The sequence below is a fragment of the Thyridium curvatum genome (assembly GCF_004353045.1).
Source record: "Thyridium curvatum strain D216 chromosome Unknown NODE_20_length_475153_cov_84.797782, whole genome shotgun sequence".
NCBI classification, from domain to species: domain Eukaryota; kingdom Fungi; phylum Ascomycota; class Sordariomycetes; order Thyridiales; family Thyridiaceae; genus Thyridium; species Thyridium curvatum.
In genome coordinates, this window is record NW_022156775.1 from 422,696 (window position 1) to 446,633 (window position 23,938).

Below are 23,938 nucleotides of genomic sequence, written 5' to 3' on the forward strand. Positions count from 1 at the left end.
AACACGCTAGCTCGGTAAGAGGAGAAAGTCACGTGCAGGCTTCAAGTGTCGCAGCTTCCCAGTTCATCATCCCGAACTCATCCGCACCACCGGCGCTAAGTTTTGGCGGTTTCCGCGGAGGACCCGCTAAAAAGTTCCCTGGAGCTGCCCCACGATTGATGAATCCTTATCGCGGCGAGAAAAAAGTTGTGTGAGGAATTCTGCCAGACTTACACGGCACTTAGCGGCGCACACATCCAATTGTCACCTAATTGTCATCTCCCTCGTGTAGTCAACATGCCGTCCGCTGTGGCTGGCGAGTCTGTTAAGCGGAAGCGCAAGGGAACAGCTGAGGCTCCTCGAAAGCGTGCCCGTTCCGAGAGCAGCGACGAAGGAGAAGACCTCCAAGGTCGCATCCTCCTTCTTGAGAGCGAGATCGTCGAATCGAAGAAACATTACAACAATATTGCCACGCTTATCGGTATCGCCCAAGATTCGAGCAAAGAAGGCGCAGAAGCATCCGTTGTCGCATGCGTTTCTCTATGCCGGGTGTTTATCAGACTCTTGTCCTCTGGCAATTTGATCAAGAAGAAGGGACTGTCAGAAAAGGACCTAGTCGTGGTGCAATGGCTCAAAGACAGGCTGGCAGACTACAAGCAACTTCTACTCGAACTTCTCGACCAAGATGAGGCGGCGTCGACGGCATTGACTCTATGCATGCGCCTGCTCAAGGCCGAGGCTCAATATTCAACCGACAAAGCGGAATACTCGTTTCCTCGACAGTTCCTCCGCAACATCGTCAACAAGGTTATGGTACAGCAGAAGTCCATCGACGGTCTGCTAAAGGACTTCATAGAGACCTACGTCAACCAGTTTGACGATGTGCGCTTCTACACATTTCAGGCCATTGCCGAGATGCTAGACGAGGTCTCGGACAAAACCCTCACCAGCGAACAGTTCGAGAACGTGTTTACGTTCCTATCCTCGGTAGAAGGTGTCCCGAATTCGAACGGGGAGATTGAGGAGTTCTATGTGGAGGCACCGAAGAAGAAGTCACATCCGCTCTATCTCGCATCGCAGCACAAGAAGCAAGCACAGGATGCATGGCTTGCCTTGCTGAATCTCAATCTCTCCAAGGACCAGCGCAAGAAGCTTCTAGACGTCATGTCTCAGGTCATAGCGCCGTGTTTTACCAAACCCGAACTGCTGATGGACTTCCTTACGGACTGCTATAACACTGGTGGCTCCATGTCGCTCCTCGCCTTGTCCGGCGTCTTCTACCTGATACAAGAACGCAACCTCGACTATCCTTCCTTTTACGCCAAGCTCTACTCTCTCCTCGACGCAGACATCCTCCACTCCAAGCACCGCTCTCGCTTCTTCCGCCTGCTCGACACCTTCCTCGCCTCTTCTCATCTCCCCGCCCAGCTGGTCGCCAGCTTCATCAAGCGCCTTGCACGTCTCTGCCTCAACGGCCCGCCCAGTGCTGTCGTCGCCATCGTCCCCTGGTTCTACAATTTGTTCAAGAAACACCCCACATGCACATTCATGCTGCACCGCGTACCAAGGACAAAGGAGGAGCAAAAGCAGTACGACGCCGAGGGTATGGAGGATCCCTATTTGCCAGACGAGAGCGACCCTATGGAGACCCAGGCCATCGACAGCTGCTTGTGGGAGATCGTGCAGCTGCAGTCACATTACCACCCCAACGTTGCAACCATAGCCAAGATCATGTCGGAGCAGTTCACGAAGCAGTTTTACAACGTAGAGGATTTCCTGGATCATTCCTACGGAAGTGTAAGTCTCTTCCCAGCTCTCGGGGATTCGTTCATCTTCCAGTGTAAAGGGCACAAGGCTAATAATAAGTTCTTAGCTCCTCGATGCCGAGATGTCCAAACAGGTCAAGAAGGCGCCTGTTGTCGAGTTTCAGATCCCTAAGCACATCTTGCTGCCACAGGAAGCTGGTGCTGACGTGGAGGATAGCTTACTTGTCAAGTTGTGGGATTTCAGCTAGACAGCTTTGATCAGATCTGCTTCAGCTATAGATGAACGAAATGAGATACCCAAATAGCTCTTTACGAATCAACAAGATATGGCAACTAACGACCAAAGTTCCTGCCGTGCTCTCGTGATTCGTGTCACTCCAGGCGATGCTTGTTCCAACAGATTACCCGCAAGTCGTCCCATAATGCGATATTCCAGCAAAAGCTTTGGTGAGATGATCATAATCTCAACTCGGTGCTATTACCAGGCTGAAAATGCTCGTCTCATGCAAGCTGCAAGGTGCGACGGTAGTGTCTGCATATCATGGCATCCCATCCATCACAGCTAAACATTACGCAAGGCTCCTGCAGCCTCGCTCAGCTCATGCAATATATGCAATAGAGGTTGAAAAGCTTTTTGTCCTTGCAGGCCCCCTTACATCTAGTTAAGCGACAAGACCATACATCGGTTTTTCGGAGCAGGTCACATGCGACGGCAACAGAAACTCAGTGCGAGCCTCGCATTGATCGGCACTTTTCAGCTCAAGTCGCCCGGCAGGGAGACAACCCCCACAGAAACGGAGAAAAAGAAAGCTGTTGCCCATGATGCAAGGTGCCTTCGTTGGTCATGCCTCGCATATTCCAGCGAAGAATACCCCCCTTCTCCAGCCTTACGAGTCTCCCTCTAGAACGGATCGACAATATGATGGCGCGGCGGTTGGTGTGTAATGGACAGGGAGTCTGCGAGCAGTTTCATCTCTACACGTGCATGCACAACTAAACCAAACGTCCTTTCTTCTTTCTCGCCCTTGGTAGTGGGACGATGACGCCCTTCACCGCCACGACGAGGACCGGTGGCTGGGATAGCTCTTCCTCTTTGATCCCCTTGCTTCCCGAGCTGGAAAGGGCCACCCCGGCCGGCTGGGAACATTAAGCGACCCAAAAGAAGCAAATACGGCCCGGGCCACTGGCACTGAACTAACTAACTAGCACGCGAGATCAACGGCGGGACGGCAACCAGCCAAGCGCAGGTCAGAACAAGTCGCCGGAGTTTTCATCAGGGAGATAGCTCAATTTTTACCAAGAAGAGCCATCTCGCTGTCCCAAGACCGAATGTGTTTGGCGGGTAGCCGGCCTAGTGATGGAAATGTTTCACCGGACGAGCAAGCATGTGTCGAATCGTCACGACAGGGAGCACAGAAGTTTGCAATGACTCACATATCATTTCTGTTTCTATGATGGCAGGATTGGAAATACACAGCTACGCGCGAGAAGCGCTCTCTCTCTCTCCTCCTTGACCGCAACAACAGCAGATTCCCAAGAGAGAAGAAAAAAGTTGCCGAGTATTTCGGCGATGCACAAGTCTCCCCAAGGGGGCAGAGATTCGTTGGCAGTCCCAGAAGTATGAGTCAACGACGAAAGAACGGAGTTCTTTTTTCTTGAGTCCATCGTCGAGAGCTGCTTGGCGCGAACGACAACGCATGTCGACCTGACGTTGAATGGAGTACCCACTTGGGAGACCTGTGTACAGTACAGAAAATCCAAAACGCCGTCCTTTCTTCCAATCTACCTTCCCAAAACGATCACCTGTATAGGTATCCATAGCTTCAGAAAGGAAAAGGTATTTCTTCTCTTACCCTGACGGACCACTCTCCGGGGGCTCAAGCCGGCGGTCTAAGACAACGAACGGACTGGGTACTCGCAGACTAGTAGCTTGAGACACACCCACTCTCCGAGTGGTCCCTTCACCGCCATGTCAGCTTCAGGGTCTTCCTGAGCTATCCACCTCGTCGATGGCGCAGGCGTGTTAGGTGCGGTATAGACATCCTGAAACAGGGTGGGCACTGCCCAAATGGTGTGGCTTGTCGACGCCTGACATGACAGTGCCATCATGTGCAAAGCCGCCTCGAGGTGTAAGGTAGAGGAAAGGAGAGCATCGCACAGGGAATCGGCATCAAGGTGAAGATAGACGTCAGACAAAGCCTCTCGAGGACGAAACGTCTGGTCTTTACCCTCCTTCAGATGGCACAAGTGTGCGCATTAAGCGTCGCGGTTTCGCGACCTGTCTCGATGCGTCTCCGACCCGGACGAAGAAGACGGACGACCACGGCCATACACTTGTAGACCGCCTCGCTGGACCGACGACGATGGATGGGGATAGACCAGCTCCATCGACATCGCGCTCTGAGCAGATCTGACGCGTCGCTCTCCAGGCCCACCGCATCCGGCACCGTCTGGAGAAAGCCGGGCTCTTTACCCCCCATCGCTCCCCATCTCAGGGTGCAGCCCCATCCGGGCCGTGCCAGATGCCGCCGACGTGCTGGGCACATCTGAGGGGGAGGGACGCGGTGAACAGAGAATGAATGGCTGTGCCGTATACGTGAATGGCGAGGCACACATAGCCTCGCAAGAACGTGATGATGATGATGATGATGACTGCTGTGGCTCAGCAACCGCCCGCCGCCGACCTTTCCGCAGGTGAGAAAGGGGACAAGAAGTCGATCCTTCCCGCGAGGCGAGCGAGCCCGGCAGGCATCGAAACTGAGAAATCACGCCAAGAGCAGTCACATTCTTCCGAAACCGTCGATGGCGGCCAGACTTCCAATCGATCAGTCACGATCCGTTGGGCCTCAATGAGTTGGGTATCTCTGGAGATATCACGAGAAAGGGGGGTCCAGGGCACGGTAATTGGGCGCAGCGTGTGTGTGTGCGCGCGCGCGCTGTAGCAATCAATATGAGCAATGCGTGTGCCAGTGCGAGCAAGGCAAGAGGGCTTAGCGCGCATCCTGGAGCAGGGTGCTGCAGGCCGCGAGGTAAGGAAGTGGAATTCCAGGAAGCCGGATGGATCAAATCGTCGAACAGAAGAACGGCAATGGGTTTTTGGCGTCGTCTCCCCCCCTGGAAGGCGTGAAAGGTCAATCCGGAGTTGTTGGGTGAGTTAGGTGAGCTGATTCGTGGGCTGGAGGAAAAGCCCGAATCTGGAAAAGGTCGTGGGCTGGTGCAGGCCGGTAGCTCGCCTCACCGTAAATGATTGGTGATGGAGCGGCCGGCTGCTGCCTTCCTAGATCCCCGCCGTTTGATGGGCCCTAGCGCACATGGCAGCAGCGGTTCGGTCAGGTAGCCTTTTTTTGGCGAGCCGAGGGGGAGAGGGGGCAGGACGACGTCTCGCACGGGAACGGGATCCAAAGGTGGAAACGGACCAGGCGGCCGGAGCATCAGATGCGACAGAGATGCGTCGTGACGACACGCGGACCAGGGGATAACTACAATAGTTACAAGTAGGAAGAGACAGGCACAGCAAGGATTCGCTCCGTCAGGCGCATTGCGTGTGTACAAGTATTGTTCCCCTGACCTTGCACCTCTTAACGCGAACGGGGGCCTGGTTCCGGACGCACGCGGTAGACCGCATCTTCACCGCAGGCCGCCCTTGTCTTTGTTTTGCCCTGCGCACGTTTAGTTTTCGCCGGTTTCCAGTCCTGGAGGGCGTTGGGCAGCCGTGGGGTTCCAAACAGGCCCTTTGCACGCGCACGCGCTCTGCCCAGAATGCTGCCTCGACCGAGGTCTTCTTTGCTGTTTGTTTGGTCCTTTCTCGCTAGCGGGCCGCCCTTTATGCGGCCGGGAGCACATGCGCTGCGGCCGAGGGTTCAGGACCGAGAGCTTCTCGTGCTGAATGGCTGCGGGTAAGCAGGCAAATGGGGCCTGGAAAAGTGCAATGGAACCGATGAGTTCGCGCGAGTGATCTCTGCATCGAGCAAACAGGCTCAGGTGCCTCTCCCCCCAGCCACCCAACTTTTCCATCCTCATGTTTATTTGGTGTTGTTATGACTTTTTTTTTGTCTCTGTCCTTTCCTCTTTTGGCACCCTAGTTTTGCCCGACGGTGAGCTCGGAAAAACAAGGTCAAGGTTGTGACGGAGCGGTGGATCAGATCGGTCGATGACAGGGCAGGGGTTGTGTCTGCACCGGCATCACAGGTAGGTATGAGGTCACTTCATTCAGGGAGAAATGGATATCCAAAACGTCAGAGGACAGCTACCTGCGCAGCTATTCCGGACAAGAGGTAGGAGTCTACTTCGTTTAACAGATTCCCTGGCCAATCTGTCCAGCTCAAATCGAACGGAGTCTTTCCGCTTGCTTTCACCACCGACGTCGAGAGTCATGTGACATGATTGTAAGAACGGTGAGAATGGTGTAAACTTCGCTAATTCTGAAAACTCATCCCTTGGCTGGGCCCGGGGAAGTCGTCTTTGGCGTTCCGGGTGGGTAAGATACATGAATAGAGCGTTGTGGTGGACGAGGGAGCCTTGCGAGTTCTGGCGGTCTGATGCCAGCAAGTCTCCACGGTGCCTGGAAAGAATGGGTCCCGTCCACTGACAGGCAGTCCTGGCTCGTCGTTCTAGAACGAAAATGCATCTACTATTGCCTGTCACGGCCTGACTCGGGAGGTTGAGGGACGGCCGGCAAGTGGTTGAGGAAGCAGTTGACCACAAAAAGGATGGATGGCATGGTCTCGGGCTCGCTCGCTCTCCTGGAAGGACGGTACCAGAGCATTTGGGCAGCCTAACCACGAGCAATGATTGATGGATGCTCTGAGGTAGCTCACTCATCACCCCACCCGATCGCGGAATATCGAGACGCTAGGTAGAATAGGGAGGAAGAGCTGGATGGTCCGCTGGTGGAAAGACAGCTTTACCCTCCTTGCTCGACTGGCTGTGCCAGAAGCAGAGCTGTCGCAGTATCACGCATCAGTACCGCCCATCACCTGGGTCCTGTGGCTCGTATCAGGTTTGGGTGGTATCTCGCCGGACCCAGTGTGATCAAATGGCTTGCCTCTGAGGGACGGATTCATGGCTCACGCGGGGCAATGTCTTGGGTGCTAACATGCGCCATGCCATTGAAACCGGTGACTGGACGAGTGCTGGGCGAGTCGAGACGAGCATCCCATGGATGGACAGCTTCGAAGCATGCCGGCCGACATTCAGCGTGTGCTTTGGGTAGCGACGCCCATAAAAAGGCCATTTCTGCCCAACCTGCAGGGCTGTCGTTGAGGGCTCAATCCCGAGCCAGTCCTCGCTGCCGGTGGGGTCTGGAACATGGAAGCGTCGCCTGTCAAGACATGCTCCGCCGGCCGGGTCCCGTTTTGTTTCGCTCCTTCTTTCTCCCCCCTCCCCCTTGTCGCGAGAGCGCGCTCGCACACGCAGGACCCGCCGTTTCCCGTCACTTGTTGCCAAGCTTTGACTGCTGCTCTGTCTGAGGATTCGACGGTCATTTTGCACTCTCGAAGCAGGCTGCGCTACGCTACTCTCGACGTATCTACAAGTACAGTACTTGTCCTGGACCAAGCCAACCAACCGGTTCAGGAAACGCTCCCGCACCATCATCCCCCCCACCGTGCTGGCAACGGCCCTATCCGCTGACGGCCTACCGGCGAGAATGGAGTCACGGCGGGGAGGTGGGAGGGACTGCCAGGGGGGAGCTGCCCTGGTTTAGATCCCGCCCGCGATCTCTGATTCGATCTGGGATGCGACCTCCGCCCATCCCCGATTCGAAGTCGTCCCCTCTGAGCAGCGGATCAGTCCTGGCGATGAAACCCATGGCTTGCTTCGAAGCCGCAGCTTTTGCATTCTCTCTCGCGCGGCGGGTGCTGCCCTGAAGCAGATCCATATACAATGTTCGTATGCAACAGGACGTATTCTGATGCCAAAAAGAGAACGTCCAAGCCGAGCTTGCCGCCGTCTCCATCCTGGGAGGAAACAAACATGGCAGTTGCGCAGAGGGAGATCGTCCACTAGGCCCCCCGCCGACCGGGAATTTTCCCTTTCCAGGTTGGATCTGGATGTTTGAGCCTATTTGTGCATTGCGTTGCGGGAGCAGCCTATCCTTGCCCTTGCCTCTGCAATGGGCATGGGTAGGTAGGTACTCTTCTTCTCCTCACTGTCACAACATGACCAAATCCACCGGAACGTGCGACAGCTGCACGCGTCCCGGGGCCACCAGATGCGATGCGTACACGCCGAGTTGATGATGGTCAGAGCTCTGGGCCAGGCAGGCAGCGTTTGTGCACTTTTGATCACTGGACGATGCCGGGTTTGTCGCATGCCTATCCTCTTGGCCAGCCTCAAAAATGGAATTGTGCTTCCCGAGCTGTGCAAGAAGTCAGTCCATTGCATTCACTGGTGGTGCTCCGATCCAAGTCGGGTAGCTAGCTAACTAGCTATGTACCTGGTCGGCCGATGACCTCGGTCTGTTCCGGTCTGCTTGTCCTGTTCCATCACAATGATGACGGAGTGCCTTCTTTTTTCCACCTTGTTGCCCGACCCGTGATAAGGCTCGTTGGTGAGGAGGAGCCACAAAGCCATGCCAGGGATGGGAGGGAAAAGCAAAGACAGAAGGGATCAGCCTCATCGATGGGGATGTTTCTCATGACAGACGCCCTCGAGGCATGACAGGCGCCATCCCAGCGAGGGCCGTCTCTGCCCAGGCCATCAACAGCTCCCAATCGCTCTGCCACACCACGTCTGGTCCGGATCCAGTGACCCAGCTCTGTCGCTCACACCCACCCACCCACTCGAACCACATCCACACCCACACCAACCCGCGCTCCAACAGCGCCATCCAACTTCCCTCCACCCAGTAAACATGCACGCTACTCGGTATTGTCGAGCTTACCAAGACGAGCGCAAGTACCGCCCATCCACAGCACAGACAAGCCCGGCGCTCTCTGTCGTTCTGCAACACAGGACCCTCTCCTCTCAGCCTACGAACGAGCGAGGCAAGTCCGGGACGCGGGGGCGTCGAGTTACAGAGGTACATGCACTCCCTCCCTGCCTTGGTATCGTATCCATCATCGCCCCTCAACCCAGGTCCCCTGCTTGCCGTTGTACTTTGCCAGAAGCTGCACACGGGTACACTGAAAGAGTAGGTAGGTAGAAGGGGAAAGGTGGGGATGTACAAAGGGACAAGAGAGAGAGAGAGAGAGAGAGGAGAGGAAGATCAAGAGAAGCAAGCAGAGCTCCCGGTTCGCTGGATTATTTTGCTTTGCTTCGGTTACCTCTCTCCACACCCTTCGTCCATCAGTCGAGTTGGGTTCTTATTTCCCCCTTGTTCGTAAGTACAGGTAGGTGGTACATGTGTTTGCCGCTTGTTCTCTGTAGTCGCAAGAGTACCCCGCTACCTTTTTCCGACTCCTACCCACCACCACCCTCCCCGTCCAGTCCTGCTCTGTCCGCCGTGCTCCTCATCCCTCCTCATCCTAACCTCCCGGCCCGACCATCTCTGTATCTGGCCTGCCACTCGTGCGCTGCCCTCCATTCTCCTCCATGTCCTCCTCCTCCCCCCCCTCGATGGCTGTCCGAGTAAGATAGATTTAAAGCAAAGCAGACCCGTCCTGTCGTCCACCAGCATCATTGTCGTCTGCAGATTCCTCGATTCTTACCCACCCACACACTCACAAGCAAGCATACATATGCACACCCCGTGGATTTGAGACCGATCATCTCTGGTCATCCGCACAACTCGTCTGCAACTACTTATCAGGTAGCAACCAAGCTCATCATTGACTGCTAAAAAGGGTTGCTTCTCCTCTCCCTCCTCTCCCTCTCTCTCCAACAAACAAGCTGTCACCTGCCATCCTCCCTCCCTCCTCCATCTGGTCCTCCTGTCTCAGTCATCTAAGACGCACGATTGTTTGCTCTTGGGGTTGCATCCTTCAGACGGTTCAACCCAAGACACACGCATACTGACACCTACCTACCTTCGGGGACACACACACACACACACACACCAACTCGCACTACAAAACCCCACGGGACGCCGCCTCCTCATCATTGAGCGATTGCTGCCGCTTCTCGTTTTCTTCATCGGTCCCGGCTGCTCCTCGCGTTGCACCGACCGACCCCGCAAAACGAACGAAACGGGCCCAGAAGAGGCACCAGCAGAAACGCGGTGCAACTCGGACGAAGCTTTTATTAGAGTCGAGAAGAGAGTTGTGTGTACACAGAAAACACCAGAAGACCATTGTAAGTCGACCCGATTAGACTCTTGCCGTTTTTGGCATTCCATCTTTTCCAGCCCTTTGCACCAACAAACGGCACCACCACCCACTGCGCCCTCCCCCCCCGGTCCTTCCTTCCTTCCCCTCGTTCCCGGCCGCCAACTTTTTTCCCACTTTACGATTTACGGTGGCGTGCGGGCGAGAGAGCGATACCTACCTGGTAATCCATGCACATACAATACATCGATTATCCCATCGCACTCACCACCATCGCCATTTCTTCTCTTCTATCTCTCTCGTTCTGTCTCTGTCTCCGTCTCTCGACTCTCGAGAATCTCCTTTCTCTCCCTCCCCTCTCACACACCGCAGCTCAATGTTTCCTCTTGGCCCTTCATGGTCTCTCTCATACGGTGCATGCCCTTGAGAGAAAAACTTCATCAAACGAAACCCTTACCCTCCGTTTCCCCCCCTGCTTGGGCCCCAGTCCAGCCCGACGGTGTTCCCGCTTGACCACATTGGCCCTAAATCCTCTTGATCCCCTGCTCTCTGCCCACTTTCCAAGCCCACCGACTTTCCTCTCGAAGGACCAGGTCCCTGGTCATTCCCAAAAATAAAAAGCGGCACCCTGGAACCTCTGCGCTCACCGCTTCAACCGCTAACCAAGAGGTTATAACAGAGTGACTGTGCTGGTTTTCCACCCTTGGTTCTGTCATAAGAACAAGAAAAAGGAAGCATATCTTGGCACAGAGTCCAAGTATCACCATTCAAAAAGCGTGTCGCCCTCTGCTTTCCTCCCGCCACAAAACTCCTCCCAGTGACCTGAAATGGTCTCGTATTCAATGCAGCCCTACTACAGACAAGCCTCCCTCACTGTCGACACCGCACAGGCACAGCAAAAATATTTCGAGGAGGACGACAACAGCATATTAGACGACGCCATTCTCGACCACAGCGCTATTGACTCTGGTCTCGAGATGTCGCCCCAGATGATTGACAGCAGGAGAGACTCCTTCGCAGTTGGCTCTTCACTGTTTTCACCAAAGCAAGAGGACTGGCAGTCGGTCGACATGCAGTCGGTGCCTTCCAACAACCCTTTCATGGACCCGCACAGCAACAACCCCTTCATGCGCCTCGACCAGCACCAGCAGGCCCAGGCCTTTGCTCAGCAGCCCACGTCCTGGCCCATGACCGCGACCTCGTCGTCCACCTCGGCAACGCCCATGGCCGGCTTTGACGGCCTGCCCGCTGAGTTTGACCCCGCCAACGCCTCCATCTTCCACCGTCCTTCGATCCAGTCACAATCTTCCTTCTCCAACCAGGGTGCTCACATCAACATGTTCTCGGGCATGACCGGCCAGTCAATACCATCGTCTCCGCAGAAGGATCCTTGGGCGGCTCAGAGCCAGGCCATGTCCAAAAAGATGCGGTCCAATAGCCCCGCCATCAGGTCGCACAACGAGCTGCGCCGTGGCGATGGTATCCGGAAGAAGAATGCCCGCTTCGATATCCCCGCCGAGCGCAATCTGAGCAACATTGATCAGCTCATCGCGCAGTCGACCGATGAGCAGGAGATCAAGGAGCTCAAGCAGCAAAAGCGGTTGTTGCGTAATCGGCAAGCAGCGTAAGTCTCATCCCCCAACTTCCTCATCAGGGACATCCTGACCAGTGCTAATACACGCCACAGCCTTGACTCTCGGCAAAGGAAGAAGCAGCACACTGAGCGTCTCGAGGACGAGAAGAAGCACTACACCCAGATGCTCGGCGACATGGAAGAGAAGGTGGCTGAGATGGAGATACAGATGGCCCAGCTCATGCGCGACAACCAGGGCTACCAGGAGTATGTCCAGAAGCTGAACCTCGAAAAGGAAGAAATGATCCGCGAGCACACCATCGAGACCGGCGAGCTTCGCAAGAAGATTGGCGTCCTCACCAGCCACGTACAGCAGCTGGAAGGCAACACCATGCCGACAACCGCGGCCATGAATGTCCCTCAAAACCCCGGCTTCCCTGGCCCGTTCGGCGACATGGACGGCCTCGCCATGGACGGTGGTTGGGACAACATGGGCTTCATGCATGACTTCCCGCTCGAACAAACGGCGGAGGTCAAGCAGGAGCTGCAGATGGTGCCGACCAAGAAGAACGAGGTCTCGCTGCCTCCGTCGGACTCGGAGAAGCCCGCCAACCAAGGCGGGCTGCTCTTTATGCTCTTCCTCGTCGGAGCCTTTGTGTTGTCGAGCCGGCAAACGCCAAGCATTCCACGTGTGTCTGAAGACGTTCGTGCCGCATCCAAGACCCTTCTCGACAATGTGCTCAAGGACGCCGGTGTGCCCCCCTCTGCCTCAGCTATGGCCCCGCAGCCTTCTGGGCCAGCGAGCTGGGGCCATGCTCCCGCTGCCCCCATGATGACTGGACTGGACGGAGTCGCCCCTTCGATGCTGGGCGACCTGTCCGACTCGCTCACTCGACCGACGCAGCAGCAGACCAACGAGCAGCTCTTCTCTCTCTCTGCAGCTCAGTACAACGGCGTCAACTCCCAGGACTTCCTCCAGACCCCTCCTCCCGAGCGTGCCGCCAGCCAGGGGCGACGCAATCTTGCCGACGCCCTGGCCTCGATGCGCACCAACAACAAGGCCGATGTGTACACACGGTCCTTGCTGTGGGATCAGATCCCCAGCGACGTCGTCCGCACCTTTGCCAAGATGGTGGCAGAGTGCAACACACGAAATGGCGCAGAACAGGCCTGCAATAACGAAGCGCCAGGCCCATGATTTCACGACTTTGATGATACACATTTTATTCAATGATGACGAACAAATACGAATCTCCACTGCTTCATGCTCTCACGACCCACGATTCTGAAACACCATGAACTTCCATGTCAACCATGACTCTATGACAACGCATATGCTCTGCACGACCAAAGACTTTTTTGGCTCTTTTGTCACTTGCAACTCCAGCTTTTTATTTCCATTACCGCATTGCAAATACTCGACTTCTAGTTTTAATGTCTTCGATCTTGGATCTCAACCGAAAGCGAAATACAATTACAACAGCAGCTCCCGCAATGCAACAGCAGAGTAGGGCGCCCACGCGCCTTTTTGGCTCATCATAGGCTCACGCCGTCGGACGGACGATTTTCTTTTTAGGATAGCCACTTCTTATTCGAGCACACCACTTTGTGACTTTTCTCTCTTTTTCTTTTTGGCTTGTTTTGATTTATAGCGAGCGAGCGAGCGAGCGAGCGTCTGCTTTTTTTCGGTGGTATTTGCCTGGATTTGTCTCCTTTGCATTCCATGTCTTGTTACAAACTCATTTGGGGTCCCCGTCTCTGCTTTACTGCCAGGAACGGCGGATTGGTATGGTCAAGGGATATCCTGGGTTGGGTGTGGAACGGGGTCTGGGTACGGGAATGGTCCGGGAACGACCTGGCTTCAAACAGTGAGCCAGTCACATTGGGGGCGATTTTCTTTTTCATGTACAGTGACGGGCAGGCATTGGGCACGGGAAGAGAGAGCTTAGTCTCGGGGACTGTCGACATCGACACACAAACTGCGTTTCTGATTTACACACTTTGCATTCAATGCACCCCCTTGCCTCTCCGATGGAAGAGAGGCGTACTTTGCATACCAAATTCATTTAAGTCTTGTTCTTCCTTTGTCTTCGTTTCAATGAAAGAGCAGAAGGGTTGATGGATGAGAAACAAAAACTCCAGACATGGCAAGCTCCTCCTCGCAACAGTCTCACGACTTCTTTTTGTTCTTCTTTTTTCTTCGTGATTTTCGCTCCAGCCAGCGAATGTGGAAGGTTACGAGACACGGAGTTTTCCAAAGTGGATGGACGGACGGACGGGTGTTTATTCTTCTCTTCGTCTCTTCGTGACCGAAGAGCAACAAGTTATTTTCATCACAGCGCGGCGCTTCCCACAGGTTGGCAGGTATTGATCATGAGGCGGGGGTCTACGATCCACGGATATGATGATAATATGGCATTACGAATGTGGGTGCGAGCCCGGGCAGGGAGAAAAGGCTTGGATCTTTTTTTTTTTTTTCATTGCATGGACTTGCCTACAGGTGTGTGTCCTGGCGGCACGCGGGTTGTTGGGCCAGGCGGAACGGATTTTGTTTTTGGTCGAGATAAGGTGGCATTTGCAACCATCAATGGTACTTACTTAGTCTTTGAGTAATAAGTTAATACCACACTGAGAGCGACATTGTATCTCGAAAAAAAAAACTGTCCGATCATTTGTTCTCTCCATCGTGTCATACGTGTGTGCCTCTTTGTAGTTTCTGTCCGACATTTGCTAAATCTGGATACGGGGGGGCTGATGGGTGCTTTACGGTGTGACTACTTGTAGCTCAGAGGCTGTGAGTATTTAGTGCTAGTGCCAGTGTTAGTGTTAGTGCCGGTGGCGGACCGGTGCGAGCCAACGGCGGCCGTCCGTTGGTCTGTCGAGCCGAGCCGGACACGAGTTCCGTTTTTCTGTGGTCTAGTTGATTGATCCTCGTAAGTGTGCTAATATCGCTGTATCGCAAAGTGCCGAAGCAGGTCTCATGGCCTAGCTAGCTAGCACTGCTGCCTGGCACCCCCCCGCCTGTGGACGTTCACCAAGCAAGGGAGGGAGGGGTTCGTCCGGTGATCGGTAGATGGATATACAAAGGAGTCTAAGTTGGAAACAAGTTTTCTTTTCATCCCGATCGATCGATTTTTGGATGAAGGAGTGGTTTAAACGGAACCAAATCCTTGGTTTTCTCCGGGTTAGTTATCGTGGTTTTTGTTTGCACGTGGGACATCAACCGGAGAGAGTCCACGGACGAGGAGGTGTGTGTATGTGTGACATGTCTGGCCTTTGGGTTGTGTCTTAGACAACCCGCCACCCACACACGAGGAAAGAGGTTCAGTGGCACATACACGAGACGCACACACACACACGCACACGCGCACAACACACCGGCCCTTACAGCTTAGCTACCACCTCGAACCGCACCACGGCCCAAAAGGATCTGCTATATCCCCGCGTGCCCTTTCCGTATTCTCCTTTCTCAGTCGGGATCTACATCTCTGCTTCCGGCCAGTATGACCTTGTCTATCTTTCCTATTCAGGGTTCTTCAGGGTTTCATTCCCATGTCGCAGCGGTCACACCGTTGGATGTCATACGACGCCCAAAAAGTAGCAAGGGGGCATTTTCGACAGCAGAGGATAATGATGATGTCTATACGCTATTATTCCGAAAGTGTACCGAGCCCAGTCCAATCCTGCAGAGAAAACGGCACTTTTGCGATCTCCAGACCTTTCGGCTCCGTCATGCGCCTTGACCCATAACTACGCCTGCCTCCTCCTGCTGTTGGTGCTACTACTGGCATTCGACACTCTGAGAGGCCAGTGCGACGATACTCCAAGCCCCCGAAATAGCCATGAAGGGAAAAAGGAGTACATGCCAAATCCAACAGAAGTAAGTTATACCGTAGTCGCGATAGTTGAAAAAGCCTCCGCCTCTCGCCCCCCCACGTATGTTCGTTCTCCAACAAGACAAACCCAGCATGGCTTGGTGCTCTCACCCTGACGTTCGACCAGAGAAAACCCCCCAGAGAAAGCTTCCTGTGATCGCTCGTAGGGATCTTGACATCACAGACCCTAACTAAGCCCTCTCTTAAAAGCTGGGAGGCACAGTCCATGACCTCGGACGATCCCCAAGCCGCGAGCCAATGGACACATGAAGAAGTTCTCTGTACGCAGTCTAGAACCCCCTCATTTCTTCTTCTTCTGGTTCTCCGGGTTATACTTGTCCTTCCAGATCCTGTTTGACTCGCAAAATGCAAAAGGTGTCAGCATGTATTCCCGTTGGCATCAGACGACAAAAAAAAAAAAAAAAAAAACAGACAGGACAGCCCCCTAGGCATCTGATAGGACGCCGGGGGCTCCCTTTCCCCAACGACCCCGTAGCTTTCAACAAGCACAGGGGAGGCTCTGCAGCATGCATCCCGCACGCGAAGGTAAAAACACACGACCCGATTGAGGCCCAACCGGCAGCAGACGTTTCCATTCCGGAAAAGAAGAACCCCCCCATGCCAGAAGAGGTGCGAGAAAGAAGGGGGGACAGGGACGTGATCCAGCCACCAGTCAGTGCCAAAGAAAGCGAGGCGGACAGGAAGCCCACACATGCTCCTAGAGCACATGGGCTAGCCGGGGGGGATGGGATATTCCAGCACGCGAGAGCCTATCAAGCCGACTCTGCAGCTGTCATCCGCGACGAACGCGCACCGCGCCATGCAGACATATGTGGGTAACAAGACCATCGAGGTCTCAGCCGCTGCTCAAGCCACCATTGGATCCTCCGTATGCATAGCCCACCGAACCACAGCTCCGAAACTATTGGACTCGAGAGGAAACGTGGGGAAAAGATGACCCCCCGAAAGTGCAGAAATGCATGCAATAGGCAAATCAGGAAAGAAGGGGTTATGAGGGGTGGGGTTTCAATGACCAGGGAAAAGAAAACGGGGTTTTCCGGCTTACCAGGTATTGCCCAGCGTCTTGTTGCCGTTGTCCTCGGCCAGCCGGTAGTACTTTGCCGCCGCGAACTAATAGGCCCGCGAGCAGCGGGCATGTCGTCAGCCTCATGTGATTACGCCTGCAGCGGATATCTGATCGGACCAGGGGGTGGGGAGGAGAGAGAGGGCAGTGTGCGGGGATCCGATTCGCGCGGAGGCCGCAGGACAACATACAAAGTGCTCAGGTCATCCTGCACCTCGTTGATGCCCAACGGGCACCCAAAAGCGCACGCATTCGAAAAGAAAATAGGGGCAAGGGGGAGAAGGATTCGATGTCATGCTTGGACAGTGCAGGAGATCGCTTGCGTAAGCCAGAACCTCACTGGCTTGTCAAGGCTGACTTCAGCTTGCCTTCCCCTCGAAGCGATTCCCATCCCGGCTGATGTGCACTTCTGTGTGATCTGAGATCACGATGTCCGTCTCGAGGGAGAGGCAGGTGTTGTTTGTGGCAGGGCGAATGACCTTTGCATGGGGCGGGCAACGTACCTTGTCCTTCTTGCATCCGAAGCCCTCCAGATAGCACCATGCCACCTCGTTCATCGCATCTAGATCGCACGATTCTCGATCAGCATGACCTGTGCCATTGGAGCTGGGAAGAAAAGTGCAAAAAAAAAAAGAGGAAGCAGGGAACATCGAGGGTCTAGATGCCGTTTGCCTACCTGTATCGCCCAGATTCGCCGCCGTCTCGTAGTACTGCGTATTTTGCCAATAGATCGTCAGTGTTTCACATCGCCTCCTACATGTCAAGGGGGAAAAGCCTGCTTCCCTGCTCGACGCCTCCTCTTTCGCCCGCCGAGGCGCGACGCAAAAGGAAAAAAAGCATCACAGGGGCTAGACTTCCGAGTGGTCCACAGACGTACCTGTTTCGCCGCGATGGCGTCCTTGGGTATCCCCCACCCGTGGCGGAAGCAGTTGGCCAGCTCAAAGATGGCGAGGACGAGCTCGCCCTTAGCGGCGCCTCCCTTCTTGAGCCCCGCCTGCAGGGCCAGGTCCTCGACCGTTGCCGCGTTGGACGCCGCCGCCGAGAGGTAGTTGACTGCCGCCTCCGTGTTCGGCTCGCATCCCCAACCGTGCCTGCAAGGGAGAGGGTTCCGCCACACGTTAGCTAGTTTTCTTTCTCATGCGTTTTCCCGCATGCCCTGGGTGATGTGACGAGGACTGCCATTGGGGGTCTCATCCGCTGCGTGGCCCTGCCCTCGTCCAAGAGATGCCACTCTCGTGTGATCAGAATAGCACAAATATGCGTGACTGTGAAGCTCGGCCATACTGCATGCACTGCACTGCACTGCACTGCATTCCTCCTCGCTACGCATTGCTGCCCGCCTCACCAGCCATCCCGACCCTCGCAGCACCAAGAAAAGCACCAACACGCACAAACAAGAAAAAAACACTCACCTCAGCGCCAGCCCATACAGCACCTGGCTGAGCGGGTTGTTCGCCCCCTCCGGGTCCGCTAGCCGGCCAAACATCCTCGTCGACTGCTCCAGCTCCCCGGCCTCGTGCAGCCGTATCGCCTCCTGTATGTCGGCGTCGATCTCCTTGCTCGACACGACGTTGTTGTTATTGTTATTGTTGCCGCCTGTGCCTGTGCATGTGCCTGTGCCGGACGGCGTCCCGGGCCGGCTGGCGCTGCGCGCCCGCTGGTGCTGCTGGTCGTTGGCCTGCGCCAGCATCGTCGCGCGCTTCTCCCACCGCGCGCCCTTGTCCTCCTCGTCGGCGGCCGACGCGGGCGACGCGGCGCTCGCCTCGGCCGGTATGTCCGGCAGGTCCTGCGGCACGCGGCTCGAGCTCGAGGGCGTGCGCGACAGGTGCAGCCGCTGCGAGAGGCGGCGGTGCGTGCCGCCGCCGCCGCCGCCGCCGGGCGGGCTCTTGCCCTGCTGGTGCTGGCTCTGCTGGTGGGACGAGGCGGCCGACGAGGCCGAGGCGCTGCGGGAGCGGGAGCCGCGGCCGAAGACGCCGCGGTGGTGCGAGGACGAGGACGGGGGCTTCTCGCCGCTGTTGCTTCCGCCGGGGTACGGCGCCGGGTCGCTGGGCGGGTGGATGATCTCCTGGGAGACGGTGTCGGAGCGGATGAAGGTGAACTCGGGCGGGCCTAGGCTCTGCTGCTGCTGCTGCTGGTGGTGGTGCTCGGCCTCCTCGTCGATCTTGTCCTTCTTCTTGAGCATGTCCCGGAGCCCCATCTTTTTGGCACGCGGTGCTCCCCCCTTTCTTTGCCTATGTGCGTTTTTGTCTTGTTGTGGTCTTCTGTCCCCGTATGTAAGGGAGGGTCGAGGTCGAGATCGGTATCGGTATCGCAACTGACCGGAGAGGAGAGACTTGTCTCTGGGGAGAGAGATCTCGCGACGGTGGGGCAAATATATGGCAGTTGGAAGTTTGCGGTCTCGGTAGAACAAAGAACGTGAGCAATTGCGATGTTTGCTTTCAAGGATGCTGAGAACGGTAACTCTACCAAAATAAAACCGCCCTTCCTCTTCGAAAATTGGCTATGTACAATGGGAGGCGGGTGCTCTGTCGTCGGGATTGCTCTCGAGGGGCCGCGTTCGAGTTCCCGGGCGGCTACAGTTCTCAGCTCAGTAACTAGTCAGCGTCAGGAAGGACCCCGGATCGTCATGGCGCGGGGCCAGCGGGGCTTAGAACATGGCGGTGCTGGGCGCCACAGCGGCAACACTTCAATGCTCCTCCAGCTGTGACTGCGACTGTGATAAACTCCTCCGGTTTGCCGCCTATGATATCCGTGAATTCACCAACGTGAACATGCCCGCCCAGTGGGTATTTCTCACTTCCGCGTATTCACCCGTGCACACCAGCGGAACACAGCGACGATGCCCCTTTTTGGACCCGTGCGATCTTTTGGTGTCACGGGCCCTTCTCAGCGGGCATTCGTCTGTGAATGCTCGTTATATGGCTTCAAAAGAGTATTGGTTTGGTCAAAGAGCCAGCCAACGTAGACACGTGAAACCCCGTAAACTCATTGTCATGGGACTCGATGTTTTCCCCCTTCTCATAGTATCTCTATATGTAGACATGGTTCATCGTACAACACCACGAATGGCTCACTTCTTGACAAGCCTATACTTCCCCCCCACGACCTCGAGCTCCCCCTCCCGGACCTTCTCCCCGAGGAACTCCTGCAGCTCCTCGTTGCCCCAGGCGAACCCCTCGGCGATCATCATCTTCATCATCATGGCCATCTGCGCCAGCGGCATCGAGCTCGCCGCGTTGGTCAGCATCCCCCGGATGAAGTTCCAGTACAGCTCCCGCCGCGCCTTGTCCCGCGCGTCCGCCGCCGCCGCGGAGCTGCCCGCCTGGCCCGCCGACTTGTGCGGCGACGCGGGTCCCGCTGCCGCCTCCTCGTCCTCGTCCTCGTCGGCACCCTCCGGACCCGCGGCGGCGGCGCTCGCCTCGCCCGCCTCGCCCAGGCGCTCGACCACAGCGTACGTCGTCCCCTCCACGCGGCGCAGCACGCCCAAGCCGGCCCAGAACTCGAGCGCCGCGGCGACGAGGTCGTCGTCCATCTGCAGCAGCATGTACAGGTCCTCGACCGACCTGGTCACCGGGCCGCGTGTCGCATCATCATCATTATCCCCTCCTTCTCCGCCGTCCTCGTCCTCGTTCTGGAACGCGTAGATGACGGTCGCCTCGTAGATCTTGCAGTCCGCCGCCACGGTGCGGTCCTCGAGCTCGAGCTCGACCGACGCGCGCCCGAGGTAGTTGAGCCAGTTGAGCCGGCGCCCGCCCTTCATGTGCTCGAAGCCGGCCTCGTACTGCCGCTGCCGCTCCACGACCTCGTTCGGCAGCAGGAAAGTGTCCTTGACGAGGTTGGGCCAGTACAGCCGCGACAGGATGCGCGAGTGGTACTCCATCCCGCCGCCTCCGCCGCCACCGTTGTCCTCCGGCTGGGCACCGCCCCGCGGCAGGACAGCCGGGAGGGGCGTACCCGGCGGTCCCTGAGGCGTGACGGGCCCGCCGCCACCCTGTGGCGTGCCGGCCATGGCGGGCGTCCCCGGCGTGGCGAGGCCGCGCCGCTGCAGCTTCTGCACCCTGTTGATGACGGTGTCGACGCGCAGCCCTTCCTGTATGTCCCTGATCATGACCTCGCAGTGCTGCAGCGCGCCCTCGCCGAAGCGCTTCTTGAGCAGGTTGAGCACCTTGATCTCCTGCGATATGTCGCCCTTGGCGGCGAGCAGCCGCTCCGCGACGATGCTCTGGAACTCCTTGATGAACACGTCCTGGCTCCCGAGGGCGCTGATGAGCGTGCCGATGACGTCCTCCGACTTGGGCCGCTTGTAGTTGACGCCCGCGTCGACCGGGTCCGGCACCCACGTCATGTCGTTCCAGTCAAGCTCCTCGTCCTCGACCGTCTGGCGGCGCTGTTGTGACGGGTCGTTGAGTATCACAGCGAGCTCGACCAGTGTGTCGGGCTTCTTCTCTTGGGAGGAGTCGCCCTGGTCCTCCGCCGTCTGTTTCTTCTCTTTGGTCTCCTCGGGATCGGCAAGCAGGCCGGTCACGACAATGCGCACGGCATCTTCCCTCTGGCAGAGGTAGAGCTGGAGCGAGGTGGCCACCCTGCCCAGAAGGACTTTGGAATTGTCCAGCGCATGGAGCGTCCGGATCATCGAAATGTACACCTGTAGGATCTCCAGCGTCGAGCGAGCAGGATGTAACAACTTCCTCTGCAACGTCGCGGATAGGGTGTTGGTCAGCTGCAATCTCCTCTGCGGCGTCGTCACACTGGCCCTCAGGTCGTCTAGAGCACCTTTGCTCGCCGGCCACTGCATGACAATGTCGAACAGCTCAGAGATGCGGAGCGACGCCAGCCGCCCGACGCCGATCTCCTTCCACTGCTTGACGTGGGACAACGAGACGGCCTCGTGTCTGCCCTTGCTGATGCGACCCATGACCTCGAGGGCCAGTCTCGCGTAGTGGTTCTCGATCCAGTCGCACAGGCTAGCGATGCACGGCGAGGGCAGACCGCTGCCGGCGCTCGCCGTCGCGCTCCTGGTCTTCCTCATGAATGCGTTCTGGCCCTCCTCGCGGCCCTGAACAGAGATCCACAAGCCCGAATATGATAGAGTCACGAAATCCGACATCAGAGCGTCCATCATCTCGGCGAAGAGGATCTCAAAACGTTCGCCAGCTAGCCCGACCTCGGCCAACGCCTCGACCAGCTCGTGAAGCCGCCGCCGCAGGGCTTGGATCTTTGAGTCTCTCTCGTCAGGGGGCGCTGGGCGAGACTTTTCTTGTGTCCTCTTCCCAACTGAAGCAGGCCTGTTGCCGTCTGCATCGCACAGGCCCAAGATCGCGCTCATGAGATGCTGGAACACGACGCGGATGGAATGCATCAAGGCGGCAGATGTTGAATTTCCTATGAGTGCGTGTATGTCCCTCCTGAAACTCGTCGCCACCGCATCCGCAGCGGCCTGAGAGGCATCCGTCTCGGTAGCAACGGCCAAGTCTTGTCCGGGTGGCAGGCCGCGAAGGATCAGCGAGAGTCCGTAGAAGTAAAGTCGCAGGGCCGCTTCGAGTGTGCGGATGCTGCTCATGACGATGGCCAAGTGTTTGTCGTAGAACCGGACGTCTCCCTGGAGACTCGCATCCGTCGTGGAATCGGTGGCACCGGCTTGGGCCCCGGCACACGCCGAGAGCATCGGGAGGACATGCTGCACAAAGTGCCGGCGGACCTGCTGCATGTGCCAGCCGAGGAGGTCCTCGGTGTGTCTGGCCCGCGGCAGGGCCGTCTTGGCGTGGAGGACGAGCCGCAAGGCAGCTTGGAAGTCCGCTTCCGCCCCGGCGCCCTGGGACTGATACTGCGACTCGGGCGCTAGAGTCCCGAACGAGTCCTCGGCGGCCACGGAGGAGGGAAGGGAGATGCGGGTGGTCACGATATGCCACGCACGGTCGTACCGCACCTGGTCGTCCGCCAAGCCCTCGGATTGGAGAGGCCGGTCCGGCTGGGACGGTGACCAGATCTCCGAGGCCCCGGTATGGGGATGTGTCGATGACGGCGACCTGAGAGCATCCGGGCTCGAGAAGGGCCCGCCGAGGCCAAATCCCGGGCGCTGTAGCGGCGTGCCGGGCAGATCACCAGGAGCGTGCGGGTGGCCAAACGGGCTCTGGCCGGCGTGAGGGCCGCCGAAGGCCTGGCCGAAGTCCGGGAACCTGGCTGAGGGTGTGGAGTAGGGCGTGGGCTGGGTAAAGTCGGTCTGGAAGACCGAGTGGAAGACCCTCCGCCGCTGGTTCTTCCACCTGGAAGGCGCGACTGCTGCGGACATGGCGCAGGCTGCAGGCTGCAGGCTGGAGAAGTTTGTTTGCGTCCTGCCCTGTCGCGGAACTGGCGGGCGGGCGTGCGGACAGAAAGGTCCTGTTGACGACCAGGGGTGGTGGGTGGTGTTGTTCTGGGGAAACGGTTTGGCTGGCTAGTTACCTGGCGGAACTCGCTCTGCAGCAAATGCCGAGTACGCGATCGGCGCTCATTTCCCCCCCAAGCCCCAATTTACCTGACACCTTTTTCTCGTTGGGGAAATAGCTCGTATCCGGGGTGTTCAAATATTGTAACCTCGTTGGGAAACAATAATGGCCACGCCCGTCTTTGTCTTGCACGCAAGCGAGGATGAAACGGGTGGTCAAGCGGTAACAAGATTCGCAGTACGATGTCTGGTTTTGGTGGATGTGACGACGCGCTTGTTTGGCCCGCCGCACGCCGCCCTGGTGAATCAGTGATTGCTTTCGGGCGGGACGCGTTCGGCGGTGGCTTCCTGGTTAGGCAATACAGCGCCGTCTAGACGCGATCTGGCGGGCAGGCACGCAGGGCGCTAACAGGCCGCATCGCTGTCGTCACTGACGTGACCTTGAACAGACGACATCGCATCCATGCATCATCATCACCGCTCTTGAACAGCTCTCTCAGAGACTGGCTGTACTTGGAATAAAAATCTATTTTTGCACTGCACAGCCATCGCGATGCTCCCCGTCCATCATCATTTTGCCCACTGCCCAGCCAGCCTGTGCGTGGTGCTCGGCTGTGGAGTCCTGGACCGACACCCAGTGGCGTGGCACCTTTTCACCGTCTCGGCCTCTCGCTAGCTATCACCGTTGCGATGTTCCGTCAGGACAGCACATGCTTCAGGCCGCACATGTCCACGTCCGGCAATTCGCCTAGGTACCACCTCTTCTCTGACCCCTTTTCTGTGTTCTGGCCCTCTCATGCTCCCGACCCGTTCGAGGAGGGGCGTGTTCAGGAAGTTTCGGGGCGTCGATCGATACGATGTGGTTGCATCTCCTGGACCACCGGCTCTCCCTGATCCTACGCGATCCCTATTCCGACTCATCACACACATCACACAGAGCCAGTGTATCAAGTTTAAAACCCAGTTGCCCCTTGTTCAGCCCTAAGGAATATCAACCCAGTGGCCTGTTTGCCGTCGGCCAGAAGGGCTCTGG

At 56.9% G+C, this 23,938-nt stretch overlaps 4 protein-coding genes across 4 annotated transcripts; 2 read left to right on the plus strand and 2 right to left on the minus strand.

The window, feature by feature from the left end:
• Positions 1–276: 276 nt before the first annotated feature.
• E0L32_004353 (uncharacterized protein) lies at positions 277–1,993 on the plus strand (the record flags this gene model as incomplete). Its single annotated transcript, XM_031138754.1, has 2 exons — positions 277–1,776; positions 1,853–1,993. The coding sequence occupies 2 exons, from the start codon at positions 277–279 to the stop codon at positions 1,991–1,993; spliced, it is 1,641 nt and encodes a 546-aa protein (XP_030997366.1).
• Positions 1,994–10,776: 8,783 nt separating this feature from the next.
• On the plus strand, positions 10,777–12,720 carry E0L32_004354 (uncharacterized protein; the record flags this gene model as incomplete). The annotated part of the gene is made up of 2 exons (XM_031138755.1): positions 10,777–11,573; positions 11,637–12,720. The coding sequence occupies 2 exons, from the start codon at positions 10,777–10,779 to the stop codon at positions 12,718–12,720; spliced, it is 1,881 nt and encodes a 626-aa protein (XP_030997367.1).
• Positions 12,721–16,459: 3,739 nt separating this feature from the next.
• E0L32_004355 (uncharacterized protein) lies at positions 16,460–18,678 on the minus strand (the record flags this gene model as incomplete). The annotated part of the gene is made up of 3 exons (XM_031138756.1): positions 16,460–16,528; positions 17,359–17,572; positions 17,894–18,678. The coding sequence occupies 3 exons, from the start codon at positions 18,676–18,678 to the stop codon at positions 16,460–16,462; spliced, it is 1,068 nt and encodes a 355-aa protein (XP_030997368.1).
• An 873-nt stretch (positions 18,679–19,551) lies between these two features.
• E0L32_004356 (uncharacterized protein) lies at positions 19,552–22,770 on the minus strand (the record flags this gene model as incomplete). The annotated part of the gene is made up of 1 exon (XM_031138757.1): positions 19,552–22,770. The coding sequence occupies one exon, from the start codon at positions 22,768–22,770 to the stop codon at positions 19,552–19,554; it is 3,219 nt and encodes a 1,072-aa protein (XP_030997369.1).
• Positions 22,771–23,938: the final 1,168 nt, after the last annotated feature.